The following is a 21,809-nucleotide window of genomic DNA, read 5'->3' on the forward strand; positions in this document are numbered from 1 at the left end:
TTAAAAATATTCAGCAAAGTATTTGTTATAACAAAAAATGCTAATGATACAATGATGAAGAGAGGTCTGGAAGAAATTTTTAGTTTTATACAAACTCTACTTTTTAAATTTATTTTTTTATGTTTTTGAGAGAGAGAGAGTGCAAGTGGGGGAGAAGGGCAGAGGGAAGAAAGAGAGAGAGAGAGAGAAAGAATCTTAAGCAGGCTCCATGCTGAGCATGGCTCAAAGCAGGGCTCAACACAGGCTCTATTCTACGACCCTGGCATCTTGACTTGAGTCGAAATCAAGAGTCAGACACTCAAGCGACTGAGCCACTCAGGCACCCCCAAACTCTACATTTTAAAAATAGAAATGTTATGGTTCATTTGAAGGGGAAAAAAATCCATCAATTTTTTTTCTAATCCTTAAAGGAAAAGGAGTTAGAATGAAACACATTTATTGAGAATTTTTTTAGGCCCATTTAAGCCCATTGCAAGCAGTGTTTTTATGATCACTATTCCAGTTATTGTGAAATTCTGATTAATTTATGTGAACATATCTAGAAGTAAACAAAATTAAGTATCCCACAGTGCTTAATTAAGGGAAGTATCCCCCTTCCCACAGGAAGTTTTGTCTCTAGCAGTGGTTGGCAAACTACAGCTCATGAGCCAGATTCGTCCCTTGGCCTATTTTTATTTTTATTTTTTAAAATTTTTAAAAATTTCTTTAATGTTTATTTTTGAGCATGAGTAGGGGAAGGGCAGAGGGGAGGGAGACACAGAATCTGAAGCAGTCTCCAGGCTCTGAACTGTCAGCACAAAGCCTGATGCAGGGCTCAAACACATGAACCACAGGATCATGACCTGAGCCGAAGTCAGACCGACTTAACCGACTGAGCCACCCATGTGCCCCCCTTGGCCTGTTTTCATACAGCCTTTGAGCCAATTATGTTTTGAAGGAATTGTTTAAAAAAAGAAGGGAAAAGGAAAGGATATGGAACAGACCATATGTGGCATGCAAAGCTTAAAATATTGGCCCTTTACAGAAATAAATAATTTTAGAAATAATACATGGGTTTGTCATTTCAGCATTTGGTGATGTTCAGAGATGTGGCTGTAGACTTTTCTCAGGAAGAGTGGGAATGCCTGAACTCATATCAGAGGAATTTGTACAGAGATGTGATATTAGAGAACTATAGCAACTTGGTGTCAGTGGGTAAGCTTATCTGTGTCATATAATTTAGAAATTCATAGGACTGAATTTCACGGCTGTCTTTCTAGAAGCTAGCTGAATATTTTCTTTGTATTTAGGAATAGGTACCTGCAGCCATTAAGCATTTAAATAGCTCCTTCAGCTTCCCCGATAATTTAGTGACCTTTATGTCTTTCTTTGCCTTCTCCGTAATTACTTCTCTTTAATGACAGCTAGATATAAATTCTGAGACACTTATAGAAAAACCAGTTATCAAAGAAATCTGGTTTCTTATTGCTATACATGGTCTATTATCTGTTACTTCACCTGAATGTGAGTAGGAAGACCAGAGGTTATCTGGCTCCACATATCTATTTAAAAAGCTTATACAACATATGTGTTGCTGGGTTGAATCAACAGTTTATTAAAGCTCAAGTGGACCATTGAATTTACCACAACAGACATACTACCTTTTAAGTGATTTATGCGTAAAAGTTTAAAATACATGAATTTTGCATTTGATATTGGATGAATATCCTGGCAAGAAACTAATTATTTTCCTCTTAGCAAAAGAACAAAAAATAGCAAAAATATCTAATAAAAGTCCCTAATAAGTATGCATAGCGTGTACTGTGTACTAAACACTCATCCAAACACTTTACATTTATTAATTCAAACCTCACAACAGTCCTTTGGCTAGATACAGTATTTCCTTTTTACAACAGAAAAATAAGGCCATAGTGACCCAGGTAGCAGAGCCAGGATTTGAAAACCAGTGTTCTCAAATCATTATTTCTTCTTTAAAAAAAAAAAATCATTCCTTCCTCTTAAGAGACAGAGTTTGTATGAGTTTAAATAAGACAATGTTCCTACTTCTGTTCTTGTTATTCCTTGTGATCCTGAAGTAACACTATTATGAATGTTTTTTTTCAATCCCATTACTCTATTTCATTCTGCAGGCTTGATCAAATAAATTCTTTGTTACATACCCTTATGTTTTTTTCAAGCAGGGTGTACCATTTCTAAGCCAGATGTGATTACCCTACTAGAGCAAGGGAAAGAACCCTGGATGGTTGTGAGGGATGAGAGAAGAAGAAGGAGCCTAGGTGAGTAAGTGCTAATCAGGCAGAGATACATGGTTATGGCATGGCATGGCCTACTGGTTGGGAAGGAAACGCACACCATAGATACTGGTAATGAAGAAAAGACCTGAAACCTGGGAAGAAAACTTAGATCTCAGCATGAGCCACCAAGGAAATTTCATCTGTACTATGGCTTGCTACTTGTTTCTTCACTTCTATTTCCCTGTCATTTCAGTAGGGGAAAGCTTTCTTCCATAATGACAACCTTTTTTTTAAATAAGGAAATTTTTTTAAATGTTTATTTATTTATTTTGAGAGAGTGGGAAAGGGAGAGAGCATGGGCAGGAGAGGGGCAGAGAGACAGGGAGAGTGAAAATCCCACGCAGGCTCCATGCTTAGCCCTGAGCATGGTGGGTTCCATCTCATGAATGTGAAATGACGACCTGAGCTGGTATCAAGAGTTGGGTGCTTAATGGAATGAGCCACCCAGGTACCCCTGTAATGACAACCATTTTACCTGTACTTTGGATCCAATTTGTTTCCAATCCATTTTTTGTATATGTATTTCTTCATTGCTCTTTTCATAAAGTTTACATTGTAGTAGGGAAGTCATACAATAAACAAACAAATGGGTTACCAAATATCTTAAGTGATTAAGTATTATGAAGAAAAGTATCTTATGTGGATCCTGAGAAACTTAACAGAAGACCATGGGGGAGGGGAAGGAAAAAAAAAAAGAGAGGGAGCCAAACCATAAGAGACACTTAAAAACTGAGAACGATCTGAGGGTTGATGGGGGGTGGGAGGGAGGGGAGGGTGGGTGATCGGTATTGAGGAGGGCACCTGTTGGGATGAGCACTGGGTGTTGTATGGAAACCAACTGGACAATAAATTTCATATTAAAAAAAAAAAGTAGGTAGGGTAAGAATATGGAGAATTATGATGGGTGAGTTGGGTAACTTTAAATAGGGTGGTCAGAGAACAAGAAGCAGTTTGAAGAGGCTCTAGCTGGTCAAAGATGGAACTATTTGACTATACACATAACTGCAATATGTTATAATACATAAAATATGCTTAATTCCATACATTCTTAGTGTTACTAATAGTAAATTGTTCACCATTGGAAACTACTAGAGATTTAACTTACTAGAAAATATAAATATAAAGGAAAAGAAGTATTCTGCATTCCTTATAAGAACTGTACCAATAGGTATTAGATGGATGTTTTTCTTAAAAGTATTCAGTGAATAAATGAAAGATGACAGAATTAGAGTATTACCATTTTGGAACCCATGATGAACAACTGAATCTAGGCATTGAACATCAATACTGATAATGTCACAGAAATAGTGAAAATCAGACATACTTCTAATGAAAGGACACAATATCACCTATGAAGTAACTTTGCCAATAAAATTGGTCCTAAGTCTGATCAAGTTTCTAAAGCCAACTACCAATTTATGGGAAGAAGATAGAGGAACATGTTCTACTGCCCCTTAGGAATATAGTCCGCAAAATTAAGAAATGGGAAACACTATGGGGTCAAAACAGTTTCAACAAATAAATTACAAGGGAAATTGAAAGATTGCAGGAGAACCAACCTGTAGATTAAAAGACATGTAAAAGACCTGTCAACCAGTTGTATTCTATGGATTTTTTGGGGGGATAAATTTACTATTTTTAAATTACTTAAAATTTTATCTTTGAGACAGTTGGAAGTATGAACACTCATTTTTGATATTCTTAAAGAATTAGTGTCCATTTTTTTAGGTTTGGATAATGGTATTATTAGAAATAAATCCTGTAAGTAGAAAAAATGAATATATGGTATTTGTGTCAAATAATATGAGAAGAGTGGATTGGGGTGTGCATTGGCCTGGGTTGGTCAGGGGTTGATGGTTGTTCAGGCTGGGTCATAGCTGTATAGACATTTATTAAACTATTCTACTTTCGTGTATGTTAAAGGTGCTCTGCGGTAAACTTTTAAAGTTTTTGGGAAATAAAAAGAAAATGAGAGATGAGACCGTGTTAAAAATATATACAACTCTTTGAAGGAATTCTGCCATAAAAGTAGACACATAGGATACAGGAAATGTCTTCTACGATGTGAGGTATTAGAACATATTAAATGTTGAAGGGAATGATTTCAAAGAAATGAAAATTGATGGAGTAGAAAGATAGATAATATTGTACGGAATAGCCTTCAGTAGATGGGAAAGAATAGGAGTCAATTTATGAAGAAAACCCATGCTTATGACAATGATATGGACACAGATTGGTTGAATAATGTGAAGGGGAGAATACGTATTTTTCTTTCAGTTGCTTCTGATTCCTTGTTTAAGTAAGCAGTAAGATTATCAGCAGAATGTGAGGATTATTTAGTATTTTATTAGGATTCAGTATGGATTATTTAGTATTTATTAAGTATTGATTCTCAGAAGTACAATTCTGTGGTCATAGGGTTTTAATATTTACAGACTTCTTGATACATTAACCCTGGTGTTAATATAACCAGTACTGCCTCTGTCATAAATATTCTGTATTCCATATTATCTTGTATCAGTAACAACAAAGAAAGGTAATGAAAGACATCATACCTCAGAAAACAAATTAATTCTGTGACCAGGTAACATGATCCTCGTTTTCTTTTTAATTTAAGCTGATGCTCTGCAAAAGGAAAGAACATTTCTCCTTTCATATTGATCTAAGATGGGCTAACACTGTGTTTTCCTATTAGCATTGTTTACTGAAGTTGTTGATTCAGTAGAATCCAAAGTAGTGTTTGGTTTATTAATTTTAAATAGTTAAATATTTTACATATATCTTAAAAATCAAAACATTAAAATTCCTTACCATAGGCCAGTTTTTGGATGTCTAGTTTGGCCTTTGGTTTCATTCTAGGTCCAGCCAATTTTTTCTTGTTTAGATCATATATATATTACATAGGCTATTATTTCTAGTTTCAGTTTAAAGTAGAACAAGAACCTAAAATATTCAGCTTTGTTTTTATAGAAATGATTGTCTTAGTAGCTTGCAAGGATAAGAACTGGCATAAACAAATATGGCTGACTTTTTGTTTACAGACATCATAAGATTACAGTTCAGTGTTCATACTATAGAGTAGTCTCCTAGGTGAGAATTTTCATCGTGCCGGGGTCTTAATCTGGCATGTATTATAACGGGTGGGGGCATATATGAGAGTCTCAGGTTCACTATATCCACTTTCAGAATTTTTTTTTTTTAATGAAAACCTTTAAATTTATAGGATATGTGTGTGTGTGTGTTTGTGTGTTTTAGATTTTATTAAGTAATCTCTATACCTAATGTGGGGCTTGAACTTACAACCCTGAGATAAGTGTTGCATGCTCCAACAACTGAGCCAGCCAGGCACCTCTATAGGATAAATTTTATAACTTGTTCTACTTTGTGGTGTGTGTGTGTGTGTGTGTGTGAGAGAGAGAATATGGACATTTTGTCTTAAGTTTGTGTATATTTATGTACATTTTGTGTACTGTCTGCTCATCTCCTTTATTCTGTTTTTCCATTCCATTGTTTAATGTTTCTTATGTCAATTGTGTGAGCATTTATGCTGTGAACACTTTCTCATTTTCTTACAAATATTTTGGCTTACTTTTATTTTAACTATGACTTTCCTGTTTTCAAATTTTTTTATGACTTTCCTTTTCCATTGCTGGTTTTTACTTTTTAAATTTATAAGTAAATCCTTTGAAATTACCATTTATAACGTTTGTCATACCTTTATAGCCTCCTACTTATTTACTACTGTTATTTAGCTAATTACTAGTCATTTAATATGTCATTTATATCTTATTTATCTTTTTTTTTTTTAATTTTTTTTTTCAACGTTTATTTATTTTTGGGACAGAGAGAGACAGAGCATGAACGGGCGAGGGGCAGAGAGAGAGGGAGACACAGAATCGGAAACAGGCTCCAGGCTCTGAGCCATCAGCCCAGAGCCCGACGCGGGGCTCAAACTCACGGACCGTGAGATCGTGACCTGGTTGAAGTCGGACGCTTAACCGACTGCGCCACCCAGGCGCCCCTATATCTTATTTATCTTAATGAAGACTTAAATTGACTTTTTCCTAAAGATTCTTACAAAGTTGCCATAATTTTTTATTGCTTTTTTGGGGTAGGGAGATGGAGACAGAGAGAAGGGGAAGAGGGAAAGTGGGAGAATGGAAGGAACTAAGGGGAGAGGGAGGGAGGAAGACACACAGATTTCATAGTGATATATATATATTTTTTTTAATTTTTTTTTCAACGTTTATTTATTTTTGGGACAGAGAGAGACAGAGCATGAACGGGGGAGGGGCAGAGAGAGAGGGAGACACAGAATCGGAAACAGGCTCCAGGCCATCAGCCCAGAGCCCGACGCGGGGCTTGAACTCACGGACCGCGAGATCGTGACCAGGCTGAAGTCGGACGCTTAACTGACTGCGCCACCCAGGCGCCCCTATATATTTTTTAATTTTATGTTTTATTTATCTTTTAGAGAGAGACAGAGTACATGTGGGGGAGGGACAGAGAGAGAGGGAGACACAAAACCCAAAGCAGACTCCAGGCTCTGAGCTGTCAGCACAGAGCCTGACGCGGGGCTCAAACTCATGAACCATGAGATCATTACCTGAACCAAAGTCAGACGCTTAACCTACTAAGCCACCCAGGTGCCCCGATAGTGATATTTTCTATCATCATTTACCTGTCTCTGCTTACATTTTATCTACACTATTTAAATCATTGTTACTTTTTAATGTTTTCGGTAATCCTTTTCTAAGCAAACTTACTGAAACATAAATGTATACCAAAAAAAAAAAAAAAAAAAAAAATCCAGAAATCATAAGGAAACAGCTTACTGAATTTTCACGAAGTGATCACACCCATCTGACCGGCAGCAAAATAGAGATTTGCTGGGATATTAGAAGCTCCCTCCTGGGGTGCCTGGCTGGCTCAGTTGGAAGAGCATGTGACTCTTGATCTCAGGGTCCTGAGTTTGAGCCCCACATTCTGTGTAGAGAGTTCTTAAATAAATAAAAAACTCAAACAAAAAAAAGAGAGAGAGAGAAGTAGCGGCTCCCTCCTAACTCCTTCGAGTCATTCCTCCCCACTGAAATTAACCACTATCCTGACTGTTAGCAACTCCATAGATTAATTTTACTTTTTTTGAAACTTATAAAAATGGAACCATACAGTATATGTTCTTTTATGTCTGGCTTTTTACTCACCATTATGTTTGTGAGATTGATCCATGTTGTTGCATGTACTTGTATATTATTCATTCTCCTTGGTATACAGTATTGTGTTGTTTCAGTATGTTTTAATTTGCATAGCCATTCTGATGGATTCTTTCTAGTTTGGGCATATTAAAACTAATGTTCCTGTATTCTCAGTTTTTAAAAATACCATTTTCATTTTGAAAAGTAGTGAACTCTTAATTGGAATTTTTTTGAGGAAATACACATTTGAGAAAAACATCTCTTTGCTCAGAATTTTATTAGCATGCTAGTATGGTATAAAACTGTTCTTATGCCTGAAAAATCACGAAAATACTCTCTAGGTAGCATCTAAATGGCATTGGCTTTGAGGACTCTGGGGAGAGTATAGGGAAGGGCATGAAGGAACTAAACAGGCTGTTTGTAACATAGATGTGTGTAGATATATAAACTGAAATAAAGATGAGCTTCTTGTTACCTTGTGAAAACAGGCAAAGTTTACTCATGACTATGCAAGGTAGAAAATCAGATGTAGTGGAGATACCTAAGTGAAAGTAGACAATTGGGAAGATGATCAGATGTGAAGACATCACCATTTTTCATTTATATATTTGACTGAGATAGCTTAGATGTGCTTTTGTTTCCTATCTCTATAGGAAGTAATAAAAAATATTTAATCTGTAATAAGGTATAAGATTAGAGGCAAGGGAACATATGCAATAACTGTTAACCAATTATGAGATTTCATAATTAATAGTTACTATATGCTATGAGTTTGTTATTCAATGATAAATGAAAGGTTGCTTCTGCCCTTGGGAAGATTTAAGGTAAGAAAATAAAGAGAATTTAAAAATGGGAAAAGTAATGAATATGTAACAACAAAATCAAAAAAGTGTTAAGAAACATGGAACAAGTTACTGGGATAGAAAATAAAGTATATAGGGGCGCCTGGGTGGCGCAGTTGGTTAAGCGTCCGACTTCAGCCAGGTCACGATCTCGCGGTCCGGGAGTTCGAGCCTCGCGTCAGGCTCTGGGCTGATGGCTTAGAGCCTGGAGCCTGTTTCCGATTCTGTGTCTCCCTCTCTCTCTGCCCCTCCCCCGTTCATGCTCTGTCTCTCTCTGTCCCAAAAATAAATAAACGTTGAAAAAAAAAAATTAAAAAAAAAAAAGAAAATAAAGTATATAAATTAGATGAAGTCAGCATGGGTCTGATTTTTTTTTTTAACATTTATTCATTTTTGAAAGGCAGAGAGAGACAGAGCACAAATGGGGGAGGGGCAGAGAGAGAGGGAGACACAGAAACAGAAGCAGGCTCCAGGCTCTGAGCTGTCAGCACAGAGCCCAACGCGGGGCTCAAACTCACGGACCTCGAGATCATGACCTGAGCTGAAGTCGGCCGCCTAACCGGCTGAGCCACCCAGGTGCCCCAGAATGGGTCTGATTTTTAACATGGTATCTAAAGGATGAAAGGAACCCAACTATGTAGAAAATGCAAGTTGAAATTCCTATGAATTTAAATTGTCAGTGAAAAGCTCTAAGAAATGGAAAGGTTGTGACATATTCTAGGAACTGAAAGGAGGCTAGTGGGATAGGAATATAGGGAGCAAACCAGGCAGTGGCTTGAGATGATATGGTAAACAAAGGCCATGTTATTCATGGTAAGATGTTTGTGCATTATTCTAATTAAAAAGTAATCATTAAAAAATTTAAAGATTCTCAAACTTTGATGAGGTTTTTTAGCTCATTTACTTGAAATTGAGCTTTATTTTCTATTATAAAGTTTTTTTATATGCTTGTTTGCTTTTTCTAGAATAAGAAGATAGCATGTATTTATCTTGTTTTCTTTCAGATTTAGAAGCCAGATATGACACTAAAAAGTTATTTCAAGAAAAGGATATTTGTGAAATGAATTTATCTCAGTGGGAGATAATGGGAAGAATTAGAAGTTGTGGCCTTGAAAACTCCTTTATCAGAAAAGATTATAAATATGAGAAGTTTGAGGGACAAGAACACCTTCAAGAGGGATATTTCCGGCAAGTGAAAAAAACCACCTCTGAAAAAATGCCCACTTACAGAAAACTCACTTCTCTTACTCTGTATCAGAGTATCCATAATAGAGAGAAACCCTATGAATGTGGGGATTGCGGGAAGGCCTTTAGAGTACGCCAACAACTTACTTTCCATCAGAGAATTCACACTGGCGAAAAACCCTATGAATGTAAAGAATGTGGAAAAGCCTTTAGACAGTGTGCCCACCTTAGTCGACATCAGAGAATTCATACTTCTGACAAACTCCTTGAATGTAAAAAATGTGGAAAGATCTTTACATGTGGTGCAGATCTTCGAGTACATCAGAGAACTCATATTGGTGAGAAGCCCTATGAATGTAAGGAATGTGGGAAGGCCTTTAGAGTAAGAGGACAACTTAATCTTCATCAAAGGATTCATACTGGTGAGAAACCCTATGAATGTAAGGAATGTGGGAAGACCTTTAGACAGTATGCACACCTTACACGACATCAGAGACTTAATATTGCTGAGAAGTGTTATGAATGTAAGGACTGTGGGCAGGCTTTTTTGTGTAGTACAGGCCTTAGAGTACATCACAAACTTCATACTGGTGAAAAACCCTATGAATGTAAGGAATGTGGAAAGGCCTTCAGGGTGCGGCAACAACTCACTCTCCATCAGAGAATTCATACTGGTGAGAAACCCTATGATTGTAAAGAATGTGGAAAGACTTTTAGTCGTGGCTATCATCTCACTCTCCATCAGAGAATTCATACTGGTGAGAAACCTTACGAATGTAAGGAATGTCGGAAGTTCTTCCGTCGTTACTCAGAACTTATTTCACATCAGGGTATTCATATTGGAGAGAAACCCTATGATTGTAAGGAATGTGGGAAGACCTTTAGACTGTTCTCACAACTTACCCAACATCAGAGTATTCATTTTGGTGAGAAACCTTATAAATGTAAGGAATGTGAGAAGACTTTTAGACTGCTATCACAACTTACTCAACATCAGAGTATTCATACTGGTGAGAAACCCTATGACTGTAAGGAATGTGGAAAGGCCTTTAGACTTCATTCATCACTTATTCAACATCAGAGAATTCATTCTGGTGAAAAACCATACAAATGTAAGGAATGTAAAAAGGCATTTAGACAACATTCACATCTTACTTACCATCAGCGAATTCATAATGTAACTAAATAATTTAGGAAAGCCTTCCACTGTGAATTTTGTGTTAAGGGGCATTAGAAAATAAATTTTAGGGGAAAAGTTTTTGAATATAGGAATCCCTTTTGCTTCGTGCTTACAGCTAACCTAAATAGTTAGGTTTTCTTTGAAGGAAAGGATAAATTTCATGAATTTTTAGAAGCCTTTACTCATCATTAAAAACTATGTTAAACTTTGGGAAATGTGTTCTAGAAAGAAACTCTTTTAAAGGAGTGAATATAGAAGAGCTTTTAATCTTACCTATCATCGCCTCTATTTTTCCCATCTGTATAATATATCTATGAAGGTTGCTAGGGTACTATCTCATTCCAAAAACTGATAATTGAAAAGAAAATCATTTAGCCTGCATTTCCTGTTGAACTGTATTTTAGAGTAATTAGAAGTTGATGAGCTAAAGTTCTTTATTAGAGAATTTTGCAGCACATAATGAAATAATGGATCTAGGCACAATTCTCAGTGGAGGTTAAGACCAGTAGATACCCATTGATCAATTTTAATCTCAAAATAGGACAAAACATTTTGTGCCCCCTAATAAGTTACAGTAAGACATACACATGTTGCCAAAAAAATATTGAACTGAATCTAAGCATCAAGATCTAACTCCCAGTTTAGGGAAGAATCACAGAACAGAAAGAAGAACATGACACAAGAAGAAGCAATGAAACAAATTTAAAATGTGGGTAATTCCACAAGAGAAATGACCTGCCTTCAAATTCAATAAAATAGCATTGAAAAAAGGGAGGTGGAACTCTTAAATATTAAGAGTCTGAAGAAATGTATATCAATCAAATGCAGTGAACTAGATCACAAGTTGAACAAATATGTAAAAAGGACATTTTTATGACAGTTGGGGAAATGGGAATATTGACAGATAATACTAAGAAATTATGTTTTTGTTAGGTAGCATCGTAGTTATATAAAAATGTTAGAGATAAGTTTATACACATAAGATGGTATGATGTCTGGAACTTTTTAAAAGTGCTCATGCAGGGCACCTGGGTGGCTCAGTCGGTTGAGCAACTGACTTTGGCTCAGGTCATGATCTCACAGTTTGTGAGTTCGAGCCCGATGTCGGGCTCTTTGCTGACAGCTCGGAGCCTGGAGCCTGCTTTGGATTCTGTGTCTCCCTCTCTCTCTGCTCCTCCTCTGCTCGTGCTCTGTCTCTCAATAATAAATAAACGTTAAAAAAAATAAAAAAAAAAAGTGCTCCTGCAAAAGAAAAGGATAAGCTTGTTAAAGTGATGGTAAGATAAGTCTTGAGTACATAGTTTTTATTTTGTTCTTGCTATTTTCTTTACTTTTATGTATTTGAATTTTTCCATAATATTATTTTAAAGATAAAATTAGCTCTGGAATTTTAACCAAATTGAAGTAAATGATTTTTTTAAATGACTGCATATCAAAATTTCTGGGTGTTGTCGAAGTTCTGCACATTGGGATATTCAATATCCTATACTGTATTTGGGAAATACAGATGGAAGATCCAAATTTTATCTAGTTCACCTATTGCTACCTCTGTTACCATGCCTGTCCCACAGTACTTCATATGTTTAAAGAATGAGTTTAAAAAGCAGTTACTACAACTAAATGTGGAAATTAATGGACTAGACCTTCATTGTCAAATAAGATAGTTGCCAGCAACATGTTGAGCACTCAAAATTGAGCACTTGAATTGTGGCTAGTTCAAATTAAAATGGTGTTAGGTGTAAAATACACATGAGGTTTTGAAGATTTCGTTTTTAAAAGAATGTAATGTATATTGTTTCTCACAGTGTTTCTCTGCTGTGATATTCAGTGGGATATTCAGAACCCAATTTAAGTGTCTTTCTGCTTCCAAGTGGCATGTTTGCATACTGAGGTCTTGGTTCTACCCTGAATCATCCTTCGTTTTCCTCCCCTTCATGAAGGTAGCCCGTGTTTATAGCTGAATAGTTTTCTAAGACTGTTTTTAGCCTGTAGATGTCTTGGGATCCCAAGGCCCTTTCACTTTGTACTATTTCTGTCCCATTAGGTTCAAGCTTGCAGCGCTTCAAGTAGTACCATTGTCTTAAAAAATGTATTTTCTTTTTTTTTTTAATTTTAAAAAATTATTATTTTGAGAGCATGCACACAAGCAGGGGACGGGCAGAGAGAGAAGGAGAGAGAATAACAAGCATGCTCTGTGCTATCAGCATGGAGACCATCACCAGGCTCCATCTCAACACTAAGATCATGACCTGAGCTGAAATCAAGATGTGGTGTCAATCTTCAACTGAGCCACCCAGGCACCCCTAAAAACTGTATTTTCTATGAATTTTATTAGGGTTCACTCAAAGAATCAATAGGCTCTTCTCTATTAGGTTCCCTATGAGGCTGCTGTAGAAAAATGAGTTTGAAATTGTTAGAAGCCCTAGTATTTCACAGGAAAGATAAAAGTTGGGTTCATCATTATTTGGAGGCTATATTTTCAGGACAGCACTATATATTTGATTGCCACCCCCACCCCAGGCCCATTATAACTTTGAAAACCCTTTGCTCTCTGGAAACACTGCCATGGAACCCTCTATGTTTCCTTGAGATTTATTTGAAATATGCAGCAATTGATAGGAGTAAAATGTGATTTTTCTCTTTTGCTATGTTATGATGGATTACATTTATGAATTTTCAAATATCGATCAAGACAACATCACTGGAATAAGCTCCATTTGTTTTTAGTGTACATTTTGTATGTAGTACATAAATACATTGCTGGATTTGCTGAGATTGCTATGATGCGCTAATATTTTGAGGATTTTTTTTTTTTTAGGATCTTTGTATCTATATTCATGAGGAATACTAGTTTGTAGTTTTCTTGTATTCTACTGTCTTTGCCTCATTTTGCTATCAAGGTGATTATGGCCTCATAAAATGAGTTTCACAGAATTGCTTCCTTTCCATTTCTGGTAGAGGTAGTGTTGAATTGTTAATTTTTCTTCAAATGTTTGGTAGGATTCTCCAGTGAAGCCATTTGGGCCTTGAAATTCATGTGTCCACATCCTAACCCCCAATATAATGACATTAGGAAGTGGAGCCTTTTGGAGGAAATTAAGTTACAATGGTGGATCCCTCCTGATTGAGATTAGTCCCCTTGTAAAAGGGATCCCAGAGAGCTCTCTTACATTTTTGTGCCATCTGAGGATACAAGAAAATGTCAGTCTTTACTCTGGAAGACAGTTCTTGCCAGAAACTAACCATGCTGGCACACTGATGTCGACTTCAGCCTCAAGGATTGTGAGAAATAAATTGCTGTTGTTTATAAACCACCCCATCTATTGTACTGTGTTATAGCAGACTGAAATGAATGAGACAGATATTGGTACCAGAAGTGGGGTGCTAATGTAACAAATAGCTAAAAATGTAGAAGTGGCTTTGGAATTGAATAATAGGTAAAAGCTGGAAGAGTTTTTAGATGCATGCAAAAAATAAAGACATTAATGGTGATTTTGGTGATATCAGAAAAGAGCTGAAGAGAAAACTTCAACCTTAGAGAATACATTATCGACAGAATGTTCATAGAGATGAATGGTAAAGGCAGTACAGATGAAGTCTCAGGTGGAAGTGAGGAACATATTGGAAACCGGAGGAAGGCAGTTCTTTTTATAAAGTGACAAAGAACTTGGTGAAATTGCATTCCATTCTAGTGTTTTGTGGAAAGTAGAACTTGTGAACAATAATGAAGTTGAAGGTGTGGCTTGGCTCCTGGCTGATTACAAAAAAATGCAAGTAGAGAGAAAATACTTAACAATGGAATTTTTCAAACGAGATTTGGGAAATTCTCAGCTGAATAGTTCAGTAATGTTAAAGTGAGAGTATTGATTGGGAAAGAATGGGATCCTGTAAGATGGTATGGGGACAAGTGGGAAGGCTCTGACGTAGCTGTGACATTGAGCTCCTATATTCTGAGTCTTCTTCCCAGTAGAAGCAGCCTCATCAGCAGAGGTGGCCTTTCCATCCCTAGTGGCAGTGGCATCCCCACCCACAGTGACATCAGCCTTTCCATTCCCATCTGATGGAATTAACTATGCATTGCTTGAGGAAACTAATGACCTCCCTTGAGGTAGTGGCCATGCAAGACAATGCTACTTCTCAGAAACCCCCACAACCACCCCCTTTTGTTTCTAGACCCATCATTAGACTCTGTCCCAGCAGGCTCCTAAAAGTGCAGTGCAAAGTGTGACCCATGAGGAGGGGTGCTACAGTCCAAAAGAACTACCTGAGTTTTCTAACTTAGAAATCCAGGGAACAAGTGTGGAAATGGATACTAAGTGTGTGGCATTGTAGTGGAAGGAACATGATTGGAAATTTGGACAATGAAATCTGGGGGAGAGGTAGGTGGGTAGACCTCTCTGAATTAGGGCAAAAAAAATTGAAGATACCTGTGTCCCATATAAATGAGTGACCTCAGTAAAGGAGGATTTTAATAATCAAGTGGACAGGATAGCCCATTCTGTGGTTAATAGTTTCTTTCCCCAGCCACCCTGGTTCAATGGACCCATGAACAAAGTGGCCATGGTGGCAGGGATGGAGGTAATGCATGTGATCAGCAACATGGACTTCCACTCACCAAGGCTGACCTGGCTATGACCATTGCTGAGTGCTCAATCTGCCAGAAGCAGAGACAATACTGAGCCCCCCAACATAACACTATTCCTTGAGGTGTTCAGCTAGCTACTGGAAGCAGGTTGGTTACCTTCGATCACTTCCATCATAGAAGAGGCAGCGTTTTGACCTTACTGGACTAGAAACTTAACTCTGGATATGGATTTACTTTCCCTGCATGCCAAGCTTCTGATAAAACTACCATCCATGGACTTAGAGAATGCCTTATCCACTGTCAAGTATTCCTCCTGGCATTACTTCTCATCAGTTACTACTAATTTGATGATAGACTGGTGCTTGGCATGTAATTTTTATATCATCCTGACTTGTGAAGGGGAATAATTAACTGAGGCTGGAAAATTTTTCAATTTTTACACTCTTATTTATTGAATAATTTCTTCCCTTATCATCGTGTCTTGTTGTCTGCTTCTGAAATACGTGTGTGTGTGTGTGTGTGTGTGTATGTATATGTATAATATATATTTATATATATGTAAATATAGCATTGCAGAGAAAGGAAAATGGCATAGAATATCCATTATAATTTTTTTATTGTTGCTGTTTTAATGTCCTTTAATATATATTAGTATTGTATCCTTCTAAACATTTTTACCTTTGCTCTTTATAAATAACTTTCTATAAAAATTGAGAAAATATACAGAAACATAATGAAAAAAAATCAAGATCACTTCTATTTTCCTTTCTACCAAAGAAAATCTGTTAAGCTGCAAGGTGTTATACTGTATCCTATTCAGACAGGGTACTTAAAAAGGAAAATAAAAATTGAAATCTTTACAATATTAGATCTTCCATGCATTAAAACTAATTTAACTCTGTTAGCATAGAGCTGTCAGCACAGAGCCTGATGTGGGGCTCAAACTCAGGAACTGTGAGATCACGACCTGAGCCAGAGTCGGACACTTAACCAACTGAGCCACCCAGGCGCCTCTAGTCATTACACTTTTAGATAAAGAGCTTACAGATTCCTTGCTTTGTTCAATCATAGATGCATTATACATTTTGTTGATTTCATGACTGGAAATGTTTTGTTACAGTCTCTAATCATTATTGATATATAAGAAAGCTATTGATTTTTGTATGAAGATTGCAACCTTGTCACCTTATTTCTGTTGTTTGGTTATTTTGTCTTTTTGTTGGATTATAGCTTCCAGGAATACATTCAGAGAAGGTTTCTTAAATGCCTAATTTATTTCATTGATGCTTAAATGAGAGTTTGGCACAGTCTGGAAATTGGTACGAATTGTTTTTCTCTCTGAATTTGATGATTTACTCCATTGTCTTCCTACATGAATATAATCTGTGAAAGTATAATGTTAATGTATTTCTTATTCTTATGTATGTAAACTGTTTTTTAAATCTTTCTTGAAACTTTCAGTATTTTTTAAAACTTATTTTTGGTATTTCAGGTATTACTATTAATTTTTTCAAAGCCATCACTTTTAGAACCAGTTATTTTATTTACCATTTTAAAGGAAAGAAAACACTGAATTAAACTATGCTATGTCACTGATATTAAGATGCATTCTGGTCTCACAGATGTTAAAATCAAAATGTGTACCAGAATTAATGATAATTGGAATTTTATTAACTTGCTAGGGCTCTCTAATTGAGTAGCTAACATCCTTCTTGGTTTTGAGGTTACTTTCATTGATTACTAGTTCAAACATTACCTCTCCTCAATTATTTCTATTATCTTCTGGGGCTTCTTTTAAATGGATGGTGGAATTTCTACTTCAATCTTTTATGTCAAGTTTTATTCTAATACTTTGCATCACTTTGTTACATTTGGTTCCTCTGACCTGTATAGCAATGAAATCTGGCTTCCTAATTCACAATTCAGCTGTATGCATTCTGTTTTTCAGTCCATTAAGTTTTTTTTTTTTAACTTTTTTACTTGAAAATAATTATAGGTACACAGGAATCTACAGAAATGGTACATTTCACCAAGTTTCCATCAGTGGTCACATCTTACATAAAGTACAATATCAAAACATAGAATTTGACATTAATATGACATATATATGTGGTTACATGTCATCATGAGTATAAGTATAGATTCGTGTAATCACTACTGCACTAAAGATACAGAACTATTCCAATACAAAGATCTCTCTTATGCTGCCTCTTTATAATCACACCTGCACTTCACCTACCATCACTAATCCCTGGAAACCATTAATCTGTTTTAGATCTCTATAATTTTTGTTGAAGTTACATAAATACAATCATACAGTATGTGACCTTTTGAGACTGGCTTTCAGAACTCAATGTTTTTGAGATCTAAGTTGTCACATCTAGGGGCACCTGGGTGGCGCAGTCGGTTAAGCGTCCGACTTCAGCCAGGTCACGATCTCGCGGTCCGGGAGTTCGAGCCCCGCGTCAGGCTCTGGGCTGATGGCTCAGAGCCTGGAGCCTGTTTCCGATTCTGTGTCTCCCTCTCTCTCTGCCCCTCCCCTGTTCATGCTCTGTCTCTCTCTGTCCCAAAAATAAATAAACGTTGAAAAAAAATTAAAAAAAAAATAAGTTGTCATATCTATCAATAGTTTGTTCCTTTTTAAATGCTGATAGCTCAGAGCCTGGAGTCTGCTTTGGATTCTGTGTCTCTGTCTCTCTCTGCCCCTCTCCAGCTCATGGTGTCCCTCTCACTGCCTCTCAAAAATAAATAAACATTTAAACATTTTTTAAAAAAAGAATGAAATCTTGCCATTTGCAACAACGATGAAACGAGTGTATTATGCTAAGCAAAACAAGTCAGAGAAAGACAAATATGATTTCACTCATATGTGGAATTTAAAAAACAAAACAGATGAACACAGGGAGGGGAAAAAAGGTAAAAAGAGAGAGGGAAGTAAACCATAAGAGACTTTAAAATACAGAGAACAAACAGGTTTGCCGGGGTGGGAGGGTGGGCTAAATAGGTGATGAGCATTAAGGAGAGCACTTGTTGGGATGAGCACTAGGTGTTACAGAGAAGTGATGAATCACTGGGTTCTACTCCTGAAACCAGTACTACACTGTATATTAACTAATTTTAAATAAATTTAAGGGACGGCTAGGTGGCTCAGTCAGTTAAGCGTCTGACTTCAGCTCAGGTCGTGATCTCGTGATTTGTGAGTTCAAGCCCCGTATAGGGCTCTGTGCTGACAACTCAGAGCCTGGAACCTGCTTCAGGTTCTGTGTCTCCCTCTCTCTGTCTCTGCCCCTCCCCACCCACACTCCATCAGCCTCTGTCTCTCTCAAAAATAAACATTAAAAAGTATTTTTAATAAATTTTTAAAATACTACTGTTAATACAAAAACTATAGGCTAATATTCCTGAAGAATATAGATGCAAATATTCTTAGCAAAATATTAACAAACGAAATTCAACAGCACGTTGAAAGGATCGTACACCACTATCAAGTGGGATTTCTCCTTGGGATGCAAGAATGGATGAGCCTAAATGTCCATCAACTGATGAATGGATAAAGAAATTATGGTTTATATATACAATGGAATACTATTTGGCAATGAGAAAGAATGAAATATGGCCTTTTGTAGCAACGTGGATGGAACTGGAGAGTGTTATGCTAAGTGAAATAAGTCATACAGAGAAAGACAGATACCATATGTTTTCACTCTTATGTGGATCCTGAGAAACTTAACAGAAGACCATGGGGAAGGGGGAAAAAAAGAGGGAGGGAGCCAAACCATAAGAGACTCTTAAAAACTGAGAATAAACTGAGGGTTGATGGGGGGTGGGAGGGAGGGGAAAGTGGATGATGGGCACTGAGGAGGGCACGTGTTGGGATGAGCACTGGGTGTTGTATGGAAACCAATTTGACAATAAATTTCATATAAAAATTAAACGTTTTAAAAAATTACAAAAAAAGAATGGATTAACTTGCAAATCAATAAATGTGTTATACCACATTAATTGAATGAAGGTTAAAAATATGATCACCTTATATGAAGAAAAAGTGATAAAGTTTAACATCCTTTCATATTGAGAACTTAAAAAAAACTGGGTATGAAAGAAATATATATCAAAATAATAAAGGCCATATTTGACAGACTCACAGCTAACATCCTATTTAACACTGAAAGGCTGAATGTTTTCCCTCTAAGATCAAGAACAACACAGAGTGCCCATGCTCACCACCTATTCATATAGTACTGGAAGTTCTAGCCAGACCCATCAATACAATAAATAAAATAAAATAAAAAATACAATACAATACAATAAAAAATAAAATACATCCTAATCAGAAAGTAAAACTGTCTCTGTTTGTTAATGACATGACCTTACATATAGAAAATCCTAAAGATGCCACCATAAAACTGTTAGAACTAACACACAAGTTGAGTAAAGTTAACAGGATATAAAATCAACATACAAAAATCAGTTATGTTTCTATATACTAACACTGAACTCTCTGAAAAAGAAATAAAACAATCCCATTGAAAATAGCATAGGGGCGCCTGGGTGGCTCCATTGGTTAAGCATCCATCTCTTGATTTTGGCTCAGGTCATGATTTCATGGTTTGTGACTTCAAGCCCTGCATTGGGCTTCACTTGATAGGGCAGAGCCTGCTTGGGTTTCTCTCTCTCCCTCTCTCTCTCTGCCCCTCTCCTGCTTGCTGTCTCTCAAAATAAATAAATAAATTTAAAAATTACAAAAAAAATAGCCTAAAAAATAATAAAATACTCAGGAATAAATTTCACCAAGGAAGTAAAAGATCTGTACACTGAAAACTATTAAACACTGATGAAAGAAATTGAAGAAGACACAAATTAATGAAAAAGTATTCTGTATTTATGGATCAGAAGAATAATATTGTTAAAATGTTCATACTACCAAAGCCATGTACAGATTCAATGCAATATCTATCAAAATTCCACTGACATTTCTCACAGAAATAGAAAAAACAATCCTAAAATAATTATGAAACCACAAAAGACCCTGGATATCCAAATGCCATCTTGAGAAAGAACAAAGATGGAGATGTCACATTTCCTGGTTTCAAACTATACTACAAAGCTATAGTAAGCAAAACAATATGATACTGGCATAAAAATAGACACCTAGACTGATGGAACAGAACTGAGCTCTGAGATAAAATCACATATATTTATCCAACTGATATTTGATAAAGGAGTCAAGAATACTCAATGAGGAAAGGATAATCAATAAATGATGCTGGGAAAAGTGGATATTCAAATGTGAAAGAGTGAAATTGGACCTGTATCTTACATCATTAACATAAACAAAAATTAACATTAGCATTAAAAAAGTAAATAAAAAACATAATCATTAACAAAAATTAAGTTGAAATGGACTAAATACTGAAATATAAAACCTGAAGCCATAAAACTTCTAGAGGAAAACACTGGAAAACTGGTCTTGGCAATGATATTTTGGATATGACACCACAAGCATAGACAACAATAGCAAAAGTAAACAAGTGGGACTACATCAGACTAAAAAGCTTCTGTGCAGCAAAAGGAATCAACAAAATGAAAAGGCAGCCTTTTGGAATGGGAGAAAATATTTGCAAACTAAATAGCTGCAAACCATATATTTGATATCCCAAATGTGTAAGGAACTCATACAACTCACAAGGAAAAAAAAAGCAATCAATCAGATTTAAAAATGGGCAGAGTATTTGAATAGACATTTTTCTAAAGAATACATACAAATGGTCAACAGTTATATGAAAAGATGCTTGACATCACTAATCATCAGGGAAATGCAAATCAAAAACACAAGGAGATATCACCTCACATCTATTAGAATGGCTATCCTTAAGAAGACGAGATAACAAGTGGTGTCCAGGATGCAGAGAAAAGGGAGCCCTTGCACACTGTTGGTGGGAATATAAATTGGTAGAGCCATTATGGAAAACTGTATAGAGGTTCCTCAAAAATTTAAGAATAGAACTATCATATGATCTAGCAATACCACATCGAGGTATATGTCTAAAGGAAATGAAATTACTATCTCATATCTCTATATCAAAGATATGTCTGTACCTCTATGTTCATTGCAACATTATTCACAATAGCCAAGGGAAGGCAACAAACCTGTTTGCCTACCAACACGTGGATAAAGAAAATGTTATATATACATGTACCTAACATATGTACATGTTATCATATGTATATATATAACACATTTAGTGTATATAAAGATATAGATGCACACACACACACACACAATGGAATGTTACTCAGCTATAAAAAGGAAGGAAATCCTGTCATTTGAGACAACATGAATGAACTTTGAGGGTATTATTCTAACTTATGTGTGGGGCCTTAAAAAACTGAACTCACTGAAACAAAGAGTAGATTAGTGTCCACCAAGGTCTAGGATATTGAGAAAATGGGGAAATGTTGGTTAAAGGGTACAAACTTCCAGTTAGAAGATGAATAAGCCCTAGGGATCTTCTGTCCAGCTTGGTG

The 21,809-nt window shown here is 36.2% G+C and overlaps 1 protein-coding gene across 13 annotated transcripts in view; it reads left to right on the forward strand.

Moving 5' to 3' along the window:
- LOC147573570 (uncharacterized) overlaps window positions 1–21,809 on the forward strand; it is a 57,914-nt gene that overhangs the window by 7,945 nt on the left and 28,160 nt on the right. For 6 of the 13 annotated variants that reach the window (XM_086690917.1, XM_086690916.1, XM_086690914.1 and 3 more), the window contains 2 exons: window positions 1,068–1,194; window positions 2,178–2,276. The exons of 1 other annotated variant lie outside the window; for it this stretch is intronic. In XM_086690917.1, the coding sequence (XP_086547043.1) occupies window positions 1,068–1,194; window positions 2,178–2,276 (226 nt within the window). Of the gene's footprint in view, window positions 1–1,049; window positions 1,195–2,177; window positions 2,277–9,335; window positions 16,729–21,809 lie in introns of those variants that run through there. 6 more of the 13 variants (XM_086690922.1, XM_086690921.1, XM_086690927.1 and 3 more) reach the window with 5 other exon arrangements.

This window comes from Puma concolor, chromosome E2 (genome assembly GCF_028749965.1).
Source record: "Puma concolor isolate L17-30 chromosome E2, mPumCon1.1.hap2, whole genome shotgun sequence".
In the NCBI taxonomy this organism is placed as follows: domain Eukaryota; kingdom Metazoa; phylum Chordata; class Mammalia; order Carnivora; family Felidae; genus Puma; species Puma concolor.